The sequence below is a fragment of the Enoplosus armatus genome, chromosome 23 (assembly GCF_043641665.1).
Source record: "Enoplosus armatus isolate fEnoArm2 chromosome 23, fEnoArm2.hap1, whole genome shotgun sequence".
NCBI lineage: Eukaryota > Metazoa > Chordata > Actinopteri > Centrarchiformes > Enoplosidae > Enoplosus > Enoplosus armatus.
Genome location: NC_092202.1, coordinates 14,204,982 through 14,219,403, shown reverse-complemented (window position 1 = coordinate 14,219,403; position 14,422 = coordinate 14,204,982). Strand labels below are relative to the sequence as shown.

Below are 14,422 nucleotides of genomic sequence, written 5' to 3'. Positions count from 1 at the left end.
AAAGTGTCCAGTAGGGGGTGGGTGCGTTAATGTAACGCAGTGGGGACAGGGGTGATGTACGTTAATATAACGTATAGCTTGTGTTTGTGTTCTGGGGGGGGGGTCAGTGAGAGTTTGTCAGGTTGACTGCAGAGGGGAAGAAACTGTTTTTGTGGCGGGAGGTTTTGGTCCTGATGGACCGCAGCCTCCTGCCAGAGGGGAGGGGGTCGAACAGATGGTGTCCGGGGTGGGAGGGGTCGGCAGCGATCTTCCCTGCTCTCCTCAGGGTCCTGGAGGAGTACAGGTCCTGAAGAGATGGAAGGTTGCAGCCGATCACGCTCTCTGCAGAGCGGATGATACGCTGCAGTCTGCGTCTGTCCTTGGTGGAGGCAGCAGCGTACCAGACGGTGATGGAGGAGGTGAGGATGGACTCTATGATGGCAGTGTAGAAGTGAACCAGCATTTTTTGTGGCAGGTTAAACTTCCTCAGCTGCCTCAGGAAGTACATCCTCTGTTGGGCTTTCTTGATGACGGAGCTGATGTTCAGCTCCCACCGGAGGTCCTGGCTGATGATGGAGCCCAGGAAACGGAAGGACTCCACAGTGTCCACTGCAGAGTCACACAGGGTGATGGGGGCGGGTGGGGCTGCGCTCTTCCTGAAGTCAACAACCATCTCCACTGTCTTTGAAGCGTTAAGCTCCAGGTTGTTGCTGTTGCACCAGGTCACCAGATGGTCAATCTCCCACCTGTAGGCAGACTCATCCTCTCCAGAGATGAGTCCGATGAGGGTGGTGTCGTCCGCGAACTTCAGGAGCTTGACAGACTGGTGACTGGAGGTGCAGCTGTTGGTGTAGAGGGAGAAGAGTAGAGGAGAAAGAACGCAGCCTTGGGGGGAGCCGGTGCTGATCGTCCGCGAGTCAGAGACGTGTTTCCCCAGCTTCACGTGCTGCTTCCTGTCAGACAGGAAATCTGTGATCCACCTGCAGGTGGGGTCAGGCACGTTGAGCTGGGAGAGCTTGTCCTGAAGAAGAGCCGGGACGATCGTGTTGAAGGCAGAGCTGAAGTCCACAAACAGGATCCTGGCATAGGATCCTGCGGAGTCCAGGTGCTGGAGGATGTAGTGTAGAGCCAGGTTGACGGCGTCGTCTACAGACCTGTTGGCTCTGTAGGCGAACTGCAGGGGGTCCAGCAGAGAGTCTGTGATGGATTTGAGGTGGGACAAAACCAGGCGTTCAAATGATTTTTTGACCACAGAGGTCAGGGCGACGGGTCTGTAGTCATTTAATCCAGTGGGCCCTGGTTTTTTGGGGACAGGGATGATGGTGGAGGCCTTGAAGCAGGCTGGCACGTGGCATGTCTCCAGTGAGGTGTTGAAGATGTCCGTGAACACCGGAGACAGCTGATCGGCGCAGCGCTTCAGGCAGGATGGAGAGATGGAGTCTGGTCCAGCAGCTTTACGCGGGTTTTGTCTCTTGAAGAGCCTGTTCACATCTCTTTCAAGGACAGACAGAGGTGTTGATGCTGGAGGAGTGGGGGGCGCTGTGGGGGGCAGCTGTGGTGGTAGGAGGTGTGAGAGTTCAGCCCCAGGTGTGATGAGGGGGTTGGGGCTGTTGGGCTGGAGCTGGTGGGTGATGGTGTGGGGGATGGTGTCAGGACTGTCCCATTGTCTTTCAAAACGACAGTAGAAGTCGTTGAGGCTGTTGGCGAGGCGTCGGTCGTTAGCAGAGTTGGGGGCTCTTGGCTTGTAGTTGGTGATCTGCCTGAGCCCCCTCCACACAGAAGCAGAGTCGTTGGAGGAGAACTGGTTTTGTAGTCTCTCTGAGTACAGTCGTTTAGCTTCCCTCACCGCCTTGCTAAACTTGTACTTGGCTTCCTTAAACTCCGCTCTGTTGCCACTCTTAAACGCCTCTTCCTTTTCCAACCTCAGCTGTCGCAGTCTTGCTGTGAACCAGGGTTTGTCGTTGTTGTAACTCACCCTGGTCCGAGTTGGTACACAGCAGTCCTCACAGAAGCTGATATATGAAGTCACAGCCTCTGTGTACTCATCCAGACTGTTGGTAGCAGTCCTGAAAACATCCCAGTCAGTACAGTCCAAACACGCCTTCAGGTCCTCTGCAGCTTCACTAGTCCACTTCTTCGAAGTTCTCACAACAGGCTTAGAAAGTTTTAATTTCTGCCTGTATGTGGGAATCAGGTGGACCATGTCGTGGTCAGAGTGTCCCAGTGCAGCGCGGGTGACGGCGTGAAAAGCGTTACTGACTGTGGTGTAACAGTGATCCAGAGTGTTCCCCTCCCTGGTGGGGCATTTAATAAACTGTTTGTATTTGGGGAGTTCATGTCTGAGATTACCTTTGTTAAAGTCACCGAGGACAATAACTAAGGAGTCCGGGTTGGTCCGCTCCGTTTCCAGTATCTGATCGGCGAGTGCTTAATTAATCAGTTTGCTGGACTAAGACTAGTCAAATTGAAATATATGAAGCCTATAAAATACCCAGCATTATTAAGGGTAGAATGTAACCCCCCCCCCCCCTAATTTTATTTTCATTCCTGACAAATAAACGTGATTGATTGAGTGTAGATGCCACCTGCAGCTCCATTCATCACTGTGGCTCTGGATAACATGAGGCTGCTGTGTCCCTCTCTGAAAGACCATTGACTTGAACTCATTTGAATTGTATTGTATTTTTTTTTTTTGTTCATCCTGAGACAAAGTGTGTCCTGTGTTCACCACCACCACCACCCTGAAAAAAGTGAAGTAACTTGTAACCACAGCTGTCAGGTTAAATGTAGTGAGTAAAAAAAGTGCATTATTTCCATGTCAAGGAAGTGGAGTAGAAGTATTAAGTACAAGTATCCTAATTGCGTACTTGAGTAAATGTACTCTGTTACATCCCGCCACTGGGGCTGTCGGCATACCCAGCTAATGCCCGTGCAGTAGCGCTGATAAAATGCACACTCACTTGTTTGCCATGTATTTTTATTTTTAGCAACCATAATGCATTGTAGAAGATATATAAAACTGTCAACTCTGTTGCATCAACTCCTGTTTGAAAAAAAAAAAAAACAAAAAAAAAAGGAACAAAAATAAAATAAATCAAAAACACAGCTATCAACAAAGTTGTCTTTCGTTATAAAAAGAAGAGGAGGGTACTGTAACTCCATTATGGACATACTGGATCTATTTGTAGCAGTCATGTTCCTCACCAAAATGACTCTCAAACCTTCACAGAAATGCTAACCAGAGAGGATCTCTTTTATACTTGCTCCGAAAGAAAATGACAGAAATTAGTAGTCCTCCTTTTAACACCGTTTGTTTAAAGCAATAAGCATATCAACACATTTACTGACGAGAGATAAAACACAGAAAAAAGATTAATGCAATGTAAAGATAACCCCTTATTTGGGCCAATATGTCATTCTGGCTTGTTTGGGCTGTGATCCACAGACGGAAATCCAGTCTCCCACATGAAGATGTTCTATTTGTATGACTGGGGAGAGCGACGGAGGCAGAGGAAGTTGTTTTGTTTTGTTTTTTAAACGGCAAAGGGGTAAATATGTGGTGTTCCAAGGATGTTGCGTACATTTCTGATTTCCCCATCCGAAAGCTGCACTAGACTGGCGTTTTCTGAGCCTCAGCGGCGCATTTTAAAAGCTCCATTTTCTTGAAATTCATCTCAACATCTTGTGGGAAATTGTTCAACAAAATATATTACACATTGGAAATGTCACGCCACACTACGCTACAGCAGGAAACATTACCTGCTGACTAGATAGCACCGCCAACATAACATTGGCTGTAGCGTGGGGAGTGTATTTTTTACGTTGGGTGTTTTTTTTTTTTTTCCTAGTTGTTCAAAAGATGCAAGGAGTTTCATACTTTTGACATTTGGAATGGAACACAACATCCTGTATGGACTGGATGGATGGAAGGCATGGAAATCCACTGGTACTGATTAACCATAAGCTTACACAGACTGGTTCAAATCATTTTTGCCATCCAACCACGCTACCTCTGCAAACCCGACTACTGATTTCACATAAGACGCCTGGACACTGACTGTGGCCCAACCCCCCCCCCCCCCTCCCCCCTTCCGCCCTGGACCGGATTATTTAAATATCTTCTTCATGCTCCCAGTTCAGACTGAAAGACACAAGTGGACCACGATGGGTTGGAAGATTAGCACATTCCCGAAACGAAAGCTAGTCTTGGCCTCTGTCAACCGCGAAGGAATAACGACGACATGGAAATTAAATGAGAGTTTGAAAAAAAAGGATGGAGAGAGGGAAGCAGAGAGAGACAAAACAAAGCCAAACAACGACATCACCTACAATAGAAGAAGTACTTTCTCTGGATGTTGGCAAAGAAAAATAAAGTTTTTGAAAAGTTTCTCTCTCTCTCTCTCTTTTTTTTTTTTTTTTTTCTTCCAGTCAATCGTTTGCTCCCCTTGTCCTCTTCTTGCTATATCATTGTCCCTCCATATTGTTTGGGTCAGTGGTGGGTGCAGGTGGAGATGGCGGGCTGGGGCGGGGGTGATGGGTCACAGGGTGAGCTTGCAGTGACACAGTTCTTTGTACATTTGCCTCCTCAGCCGGGGCATATCCTGCTGGCCAAAGCTGAATGGCTGCCCTAGGGCCAGACACTTGCAGTACTGTAGAATGGTGGGGGGGGGGGTGAGGAGGGGAAAAAAAAAAAGTTATTGGTCTGCAGGAAGAACGGATTCACGACAACATCTCATGCAACACAAGCCAGCAGGTGTGTGTGTGTGTGTGTGTGTGTTCCTACGGAGCAGAGCGAGCAGTTACTGGAGTACGGCCGGCAGATATAAACAAGACAAAACACTGAGCGCGGTGGAAACATGGCGGCCCTTTTTTGAGGAAGTAGGCTGTCCGTTCAGCCTACTTCCCCAAATAGGCAAACACACCACATGAGGCAAGTGCTGTGTAGTCTTTTTAAGGTTCCCACAATGGACGGACACATGGGAGATGGGAAATGAGATCGCATACAGGCCTGAATCAAGATTGAGATATTAATACGATTAATAAGAGTGTTGCAGGGATGATGTATTTTTGGAGGCCAACCCGGGCAGTTGGCGTCGCCCTGGTTCCCTCGACAAAAGGCCAGTGGGATTTTTGGATTATTGCACAAAATAAGATCTGTGGCAAACAAAAGTTAAAAAGATAATCTTCACTAATGGAGGCCTTATTTCAGGCATCTAACCAAAAACCCCATTCAGAGAACCCACTGACCTCCAGACGAGGGGAACCGGAAGTGTCAAAATGCGGACTCGTTTCCGGGTTTTAGGACTCTAACCGTTGCGCAGGCCTTACGCGACACTCATTTGAATGGAAAACCACATTTGTCTTGCACACGGGGGGGGGGGGGGGCTAAGACGATGAGAAACTCACCTGTAGCACGAAAGCCCCGCAGTCGCTGTCGTTGTTTTGGCGACCCACATTCTGCAACATATAACCCACAATGCATTAGCGACACGCAGTGAGATCGTTGACATGCCTAGCACAGCCACAGCGATGTATGACTTGCTGCTGCTGATGGGTGGGGTTCGCAAATGGGTGGGGTTAGCAAGATGTCTAATTTAATTCTTTAGAGGGCTTTGTGAGACGGGTAACCTGATTCTGTGTCAAAGTCAAGAAAACAAACAAACAAACAAACAAAAAAAAAAAGCACCTCACCATTTTGAAAAAGCCTTTCCATCCCGTCAAAAAGTCTTGCTGGTCTTTTTTGATGGCCTCCGCTTGCAGATACTTAAAAATGTGCTGGAAACGACAAACACAAAGAGTCAAACACACACGAAATAATGGATAAATGATGAATACATTTTTGTATTGAATTACTCGGCTGAGGTTAAGATGGGAATGGTTTCCACGTCTCGTTCGAAAACTCGGTGGAGACATCCCATCGCCGTGTCCTGAACGTACACACCAAGTTTCGGGAACTTTAAGTGTGCAATTATTGAAATGCTGCACGCTTTATGATAATGAAACAAGTGGGTTTGGTCTCAATCCTTCTTTTAAAAAAAAAAAATCTAAAACTGGCTGAAGTGACTTTCCTTGGTTCGTGAAGCCTGGAAAAGTTTGAATCCACCGCTTGCAGCTATGTTTCTTTTATCTTTACTGTGCCAAAAAGTTAAAATGACTACAAATAAAAGAAAAAAAGAAAAGTTCCAAAAGATAATCTACTAGTGTAGCAGGGACTGGTGATGTTGTCCAGTCCTACCTTTGGGCAGCGTCTGTTCAGAGTCCGCTGAGAGTCAAAGTAAGTGATGGCTCGACGCGGAATGTCGACACTGACCAGCGACCAGTGGACCTCCAGGTGAATGGGGATCAACAACAGATCCTTCTGAAAGATGTCAACCTGGTGGGAGGAAAGTGTGGCGAGAGGAGAGGACAAAGTAGTAAAAGGAGAGACAACGGATGTAAATAACAGTTTGTTATGCTATAATTATACTGGAGTCAGCATGTGAATGCAGATATCTGTAGGCAGGGGACAAGATCAGTATAGGAAAATGAAGGAAAAAAAAAAAACTAGCACTACCTTAACTTGACTCGAAAAATCAGGGCAACAACTCAAATGTTTAAAGAGTGGGAAGGTTCTGGCACCCGCTTACATTTTTCGTCCACCGTTTGACTCCTTCATAGCCTTTCGTCCTTAGCTTATCATAAAAGAAGCTGTTGAAAAAGTGAACCTGAGGAGGAGAACAGAGGAAGGTCGGAGGTTAGGGTGGGTGTCATCGTCAGGGACTCTCGCACGGCTAATCAACGTCTAATAGCAGGGTCCAAAACTAACCTTGTGGTCTATCTGCCAATGGCTGGTAAGCTGAATTTTTATATATATATGTATAATTATTTATTTTTTTTGTATTGAGCAGCTGCAGCAAACGCTGCAGCTCATTGTATTGGCGTCGCTGTCGAGCTGTTGCAAGCCAACCCCCCCCCCCCCATCTTTGACGCGCGTTTGTGCTTTAAAAAGAAAAACAATGGGGTCAAGCCCCCAGAAATGCTGGATCGGCATTCCCAACGCAAAAACGAATTCTTTAGACAAACCCCTGCACCCTAAATCTCTGAAACCAGACAACCCCAGTTTGTAATGTGGGCTCCCTCTTACGAATGTGACGCCCCGAGGCCAAGCTGGGATAACCGCTGACATTATGCAACCATTTCCACGTGATGAGCTCCGTGTGGAAAATCGGCCCCTTTAATATGCCATTAGCGGTTCGTTTTTGATTTCCTTACCTTCTCTGGCACAGAGTCCATCACCAGGTCGCCGTACATGTTCATAACCTGAAGAAAACGACGACAAAGAAAGACGCCACACGTAAAGACACGTCTTTCTGTGAACTCAGGGAGCAGTGATTACAAAAGGTGGTATTTAACCCCTTTAGTCAATTTACTGGTTCAAAAAATCATCTGCCATCTGAATCAGAATCAGAATCAGAAATACTTTATTGAAAGTAGCATAATTTAGAGGTAAAAGTATGTACAAAATATAAAAATAAGAAATAGAAAATAAAAAATATACACATTTACAGTATTTAAGTGAAAAATAAGTAAAGAAAATCTACAATCACAATGTATATGTATGTATGTATATATATATATATATATATATATATATGTATGTATTGCACTGTTGTGTATGACTATATATGTATTGCACTGAAACACTGAAAAAATCTGAGACTCAGAGTTAACTGGTAACTGCTGGACCACCAGGGGAGGGCAAAAATTCAACTGACAACATGAATAATAGAAAAATAAAAAAAGTTTGTTCCATCTGCGCTTGTTGCGATGTTGTACCTGGTCGTTGAGCCAGTTCTGCCCGTACAGGGTGCCCAGGTCGTCCATGGTCAGAACGTGGCGCTTGTAGTTGACTCTGAATGTTTTAGCCAGGGCGGACCCCGACGAACGCTGGAAGGACTGTATTAGGTGCTGGACCACCGCTTTCCTAATGAGCAGCAAAGCAAACAGTGTTACATCGGGAATTGACTCACATACTGTCACTTCAGTCGACTATAATCGGGTTTAGTCTCCTGCTCCAGCTTTCTCCGTTTTTTTATTCAATATTAACCACTGGTATCATTAAACGATGCTGTGACGGGTAGTTTTTCCAGATCAAAGTCTCTCATAACGGACGTAAAAACAAGAAAATAGCGAAAAACTGCAACCCCATACTGGATAAGTGGGTATTAGAATAACCAGACATCACTTCAGGAAAGACTGAAGGAGGTAATAGATGCCTTCATCCGAGGCTAGAGCATCGAGACACTTAGGTGGACGGTTGAGAATAAAACACGTATTTTTGAGCTCTGCGGTGAGAACAAAATAATAGACTTTACTTCAATAAACCGTTTCACTTGGAGCGTTTCACTTCCTGTTTAAAACTGCTGGTAAGATTGCAAAAGCAAAAGGAAAGGCAGATTAGAAATGGGCCTGTAATTGTTTCGTTCTGGGATCTAGGTCGGATTTATTTATTCATTCTTTACCATTGAAGTCTTGAAAGCTATGGGGAAGATTTCCTCCAAATAACTCAATTGATAATCTGGTTATCAGGCATACTGTGACAGTTTGGGCTCAGTTTCTCTCTCTCTCTCAAGTCCTTTTCTATCCAACCAGCTCATCCAACCTTCTTCATTTAATTCTGCACTTCAAGAATGGCACAAAAAGGGGTATCAAGTGTTTTAAAGATATTTTTTTTGGTTAAACGCCACATAACCACACACACACACACACACACACACACACACACAGAGAGAAGAAGTGACCACACACTGGGACTGACCTGTGTGGCTGCGAGAAGCTCTCGTTGAAGATGTCCTGGAGCTTCTCCACTATGTCATCCACGTGGATGGGGATCAAACTGCCGTACTGCTGTAGAGACTCTTCAAGAATACCTCCAGATGGAAGAAAGTCATAAAAAAAAAGGCGTCACAATTAAACCGCGAGCCGCACAACAAGCCGGACACGCGTGCTACGGTGTCCATTAAAGAAGATCGACTCTTTCACATTTTGACATTTTTTGATATTTTCTGGATCCAACTCAAGCTTCTAGTGTGGACAAACGGCCAAAAGGGAAATCTATCTTGCAGCTTTAAGAAAACCTTTTCCAATCTGCACCCTACACCAACAGTCCAAAACCCAAAAGACTCTTCATGTACTGACATAAACGACAAAAAAAAAAAAAAAAAAAAAGCAGCAAATCCTCACATTTATGAAGCTGGAGCCGGCAAATGTTTGACATTTAAGCTTGAACGAATAGTAGTTGCAGCTCTACTGCATCCCAATAAATTAATTTGAAAACAAGCAAACAAATGGGACCAAAAACAGCCATAGGTAATTAACCCTGAAATACCAAAACGGCAATATCAGAGTGACAAAGACACTTGCTAATGTGGACAAAACCCTGTTGGACAAATTTAAAGCTTTACATTGATCTGACCGGCGGCGAACACGCGCCAACAGCCTCAGTCTCTGATCCATACCAGTCACGCAGCTCATGTGTTCCTCGGTAAGGGCCAGCTCCACTGGTTTGACCTCCACTTCCCGTCTCCCTCTGTCCTCCTGCTTGTCTGGAGAGCACCCATTTATCTGCTTATCTGCCGAGAGAAAAAGAAAGACATTTTTATTTTAATTTTTTTGACGCTGGAATAAATTAGTCGTGCTGCTGCCTTTGAGCCCTTTGTGTAAAGCTCGCAAATCCGCTACGATGAGACGATTTTAATGTTTCCACGTCAGTTAGCGGACGAAACATGTACTGGTTCAGGTCATGTGACTGCTTAAGCCGTAGGACACGCAGTCTTCGCGCTGTCCGCCTCAAAGCACCAAGAGAGCCCTTCAACTGTCACTCGCTCTCGTGGTATCTTCGCTCTGAACTGTCAAAATGGGCCAAAATGCCCACTAGTCACACGAAAAAGCTAATGAGGAGGTGGGGAAGAAGCTTACATTGAGGTTTCCTATTGGCTCAAGATAAAAAATAAAAAATAAAAAGCCAACCAATCAGGACTCAGGATATTGTAGTTTGGTCTAACATGTTACTGGTTTTTTGCCTTGTCTTTTTAAAAAAAAAAAAAAACATAGAAGTGTGCAATTTTCAATATATTCTGTCCTCCTTTACTTTACGAGTAAATGTAGTGTATGCCAGTACCTCTCTCAGACTCCGTGAACCTTTCATCGTTGCCGCCATCCTCTCCATCGGTGTATGGGGATTGCTGGTACCTTTTTATCTTCTTCTGCTTGCCGTACAGGTTGTACCTTTGCCCTCTCCGGCTCCACCGGTGCCCTTGGAAGCATGCCCACTGGGCCCGCTGGCGCCAGCTCTTCCAGTGCTGGGTGAGCCGAAATCCAAGGCCTCCGTGGGATCGCAGGCGCTGCCAGCGCGTGAGCCTCCTCAGGGCCCTGTACCTGCTGAGGTGGGTCCTGAACAAGTCCCCTGCTTCAGCCTGGGAGACAGAATCCTCTACAGTGACATCACCACCTTCTTCTGCCTTCTGTTGTGGTCCATAATGTTGATGTTGTTGTGAATGAGGGTACTGGGTGGACTGGGAGGGAAAGTCTGGGATCTCCCACTCCACCTCTGCCTGGTATCCTTCCTCTTCCACCTCCTCCTCCTCCTCATCATCTTCGTCTTCTTCTTCTTCCTCCTCTTCCTCCTTGTTATCCCAACCCTTGCCCTCAAACTCATCCTCTTCCTCCCCATCCAGATTATTTTCTTCTTCCTCGTCACCTATCGCCTCATCCTCCTCCTCCTCGTCTACATACTCGCCTGTCCACACCTTCTCTTTCTGGCCCAGTCTGAGGTGCATGGTGCTGGGTACACTGTGGCCTGACACTGGGACTATGAGATGGTCTCCAGGAATGCCACCTAAACACAAATATGAGCAGTGATTAATTATCAGCTGTGTTCAACGCGCGTACTGTGTTCAGTTAAAGCTGGAGTGCAGGAGTTTTACATATAAATGGACGCCCGTTACATTCAAGCAGTTTCCAAGAAAACGTCACACAATGCTAATTAACCCCATCACCTCCAGGTAAACCTCTCTGTATTTCACATTATACAGAGTTTTTAAATCTGGCGTCTGTGGCCACATTCCCGCGCTGGTGCACCAGCAGTCATGCATCTTACAACCATCAACCAGCAGTGGTTGGTTTGCCAGAGCTGAATGGGGGGGGGGGGGGGGGGGGCGACCGCAGCAACGGAGTGGGCTGTCGCCACGGCTACAGCAGAGCCATGTAGAGACGGAGTCGCATCAAGGGAGTTCAACATGCTTGATCGTCACGTAGACTTCAGATAGTTCCAGGACGTGTTCTTGGTGGGCAATTAGTAGATACAATACATCCATGGTGAATACAGAGAGCACACGGCTCTCTCTCTCTCTACATGGCTCGGGGCAACGGAAAAACCTGTAGGCATACCCCAGAAAGGGGAGGCAAAAGATCCGCACTCCAGCTTTAAGATACAAATGAACAGACCGTTGGACTTTGACTTCAGAGCAGAGGCTTCATAGATAAAATGCAAACAGAAAATCATCATAATTTAAAAACTGCTAGTAGGAAGTGTTTGCCTTATTTGCTTGTAAAAACAACTTAATAAATCGAATAAATCAATTATCAAAATAATTGTGATTACTATTCTGTCGACGGACTAAACGATTCAATACGATCCGGTATTTCAGTTCCACTTTAGTTACTTTAAAATTCTGAAAGCTAAACCTAATTAGACTTGACAGGATTCAGATCCAACAAGCTGAATCGGTTCGATATGATAAAACTGTATCAAACCCTCATAATGATAATATTCCCTGTAATCATTAACTGTGTGGCATTACTCGCTATTTACAATCTGAATTTTCTAACACTCGTTCCAGTTAAGATAACTTGAAGAATTAATAAAGACATAAGCAGCGAGCGCCTCACAAATTCACTTCACCTGCGCAACTGAACTGATCGTAGTGGTTCACCGATTTCGTGGTGATAAATGATGGTGTGACTGGACCCGTACGCCTTGCCTTCTGGCAAACTGTTCTCACTAAGGTGGGTTCCTATAACTTCATCACAGGATGTACTTACTGCCAACACACTCGCTTGGAAGAGGACTGAAACGCATATTTAGGGATTGCTTGTACAAACAGCGGAACTAAAGAAGTAAATGCTGCCAAAATGTTTCGTGTGATATAATAACAAGATGTAATAATACACGCCTAAGTAGAATGTAAACAGATTATTAACCAGAAGTGAAATGCCTACCTCCTCCTGTGTCGTCCTGCCCCACAGCAGTCAGACCCAGGTCTCCCTGCCAGCGGTTCTGAGCCAGGCTACCGCCACTGTCTCGCATTATCCACGGACAACCCACGGCCTGCGCCAGCTCGTCACCTAGAAACAACAAACACAGGCTACAGTGGGGGGGTGTAGCCACACAGGCGGCTCATGCGGCAGGTTTAAGGAATCTAATTTTGTTGCGAGCTTGGAAATTGGTCAGCGGTGCCGCTAAGTACCTGCTTTCTGTCACAGTAAGGTCAGCCAGGAGGTCGGCCAGCGTTGAGTGAAAACCACCTCAGGAGGTCAGAAATACAGAAAATATGTAAATGCAGCTCGCTAGTTATCTCGAGTGAGAGAGAGCATCACTTCGGACGCAGCTGCTCTTGCAGCGCTCCACTTTCACCTTTGCAATTTATAAGGTTTTGTTGAGCCACATGTCTTGTCCACTATGTGTGTCATCACATTTCTGTGCCATGACATGCCATCGCATCCCTAATGTAACGAGACATCATCTCATAAAACATAAAAGGTGAGGTGAAAATCATTTAAATTCAGCTGCCGTTTGGGGAGCTACTATCCAAGGTGCATCAGTGTATGTATCCCAGGTGAGGGAGTGTGAAACGAAGCCCTGACAATGTAATGTTTTCGCCCCATCTCTGACCTCAGCATTCCAAACATTACTACGTGATTCAGTCACACAGTAATCCCAATACAAATCAGGGGAAAATGTGAAAAATCATACATTACCCATTATCCAGCAGTGGATTGCATCTTGAAATGTATTTTGTAATGTGAAAGATGTCTACAACCCAGTTTGCCAATGTTTTAATTCAAAATATCCATAGAAATATCCTATATACCACAGGCAGTAAAAATGACCTATGGCCCACCGGCGGAACATTGATTTGTGTTCATTCACAAAACCATGTGGTTGCTTTAATGGGAATTGAAGCCTCCATGTCTAACTAGCTAATGAGACTGGAGTTCAAGCGTTTAGCAAGCACCCCGCTTGATTTCTCCAGTATTCATCCCAAAAAAAAACAAAAAAAAACAAAAACAAACAACAACAACAAAAAACACGTTTCAGTCCTTTCACATGCAGAAAAAGAACTGCTGTGTTAACACCGGGATTCTGTTACCATGTGCACCTGGTCGGAGAGCGGATATGTACTTTAGCTTGCTAGCTACACTGGAGTGGATTTACTGTAACGTTACCGACACACAGCTACAAGAATTCCTGAACAACTGGGTGACTTAGCATTCATAATAGTAAATGATTCGATGCGGCCTGTATCCTGTGCAGGAGATGTTCTTTGGGAAAAGCGGCTCTATGATGGGATGAATTCTTTCCGGTGCAGGAAATAGTCCTAACCAAGGCTAGCTTGTGCGCGTTGAGCGCTAGCAGCATCACCGTCATAGTTTCACCGCTTAAACCTAAATATAAAATCACACTAATTGCAAAGCTTGTTTTGTTAATAACTATGGAAAGTTGAAGCCGCTGCATCACCATTAAGAACAACCTGAAATAACCAAAATTCTTCAACAATCCGTTGTCTACCCGTGCTAACATTTTAGGTTAGCTGGTTAGCCATGTTGTTTTTAGCTAGCTAACGTTAAGCGTTAGGTATGGAGATATCATGTTAGCAACAACAAAATAAAACGTCCGGCTTACTGCATTCCTTACACAGCTAGCTAGGTGTTGCAATTGTGTGCTTACCGTTAACCTGCAGATTTAAATTACTGTGTCCAGCTGCTTCCGACTGAAAGTTGGGCGTTAATTTTGTATGAGAATCGAACTAAAACAATTGCTAATTGGTGTTGAACCTCATTCAATGAAGTCAGGTGTGTAGCAGCCAGATGTCTCCTTGCGAACTTTGATTTATTTAAGGTCTTCCGATTCAGAGATAAACGCAAATACTTAACAGAAAAGGTGAATTACAGTCAACGATTTAATGTGAAATCGACAGGAAGAATCTATTTCGATTTTAAAAGGTCTGGGCGAAGGATGCGCTGAGCCGGATCACTGCAGATTTTTCGCTCTCATGTCAACTATGAGTCCGTCGCGCAGCTATGGCGTCATACAGAGTGCGTTTTTTTTTTTAAGGATAGCTTTTCATTTTTGACCCCCAACTTCAATCTGTAGCATGGATGTATTATGATCCATAGAGAATAG

General features: G+C 45.3%; 1 protein-coding gene across 1 annotated transcript; it reads right to left on the bottom strand.

The window, feature by feature from the left end:
* Window positions 1–4,066: 4,066 nt before the first annotated feature.
* Window positions 4,067–12,325, bottom strand: senp3b (SUMO specific peptidase 3b). The gene is made up of 11 exons (XM_070929862.1): window positions 12,238–12,325; window positions 10,139–10,855; window positions 9,477–9,590; window positions 8,777–8,888; window positions 7,795–7,942; window positions 7,231–7,278; window positions 6,606–6,683; window positions 6,215–6,352; window positions 5,671–5,754; window positions 5,386–5,436; window positions 4,067–4,628 (listed from the first exon to the last, which is right to left on the bottom strand). The coding sequence occupies exons 1-11, from the start codon at window positions 12,323–12,325 to the stop codon at window positions 4,518–4,520; spliced, it is 1,689 nt and encodes a 562-aa protein (XP_070785963.1). The 3' UTR covers window positions 4,067–4,517.
* Between the last annotated feature and the right edge of the window lie 2,097 nt (window positions 12,326–14,422).

Excerpts from the sequence above, each read along its gene's own strand:
- senp3b (XM_070929862.1), bottom strand. The coding sequence starts at position 12,325 with ATGCGAGACAGTGGCGGTAGCCTGGCTCAGAACCGCTGGCAGGGAGAC. Across the intron at positions 7,279-7,794 it reads AGAACTGGCTCAACGACCAG|GTTATGAACATGTACGGCGA; the intron begins GTACAACATCGC and ends CGTTTTCTTCAG. Across the intron at positions 6,684-7,230 it reads TGGACTCTGTGCCAGAGAAG|GTTCACTTTTTCAACAGCTT; the intron begins GTAAGGAAATCA and ends TCTCCTCCTCAG.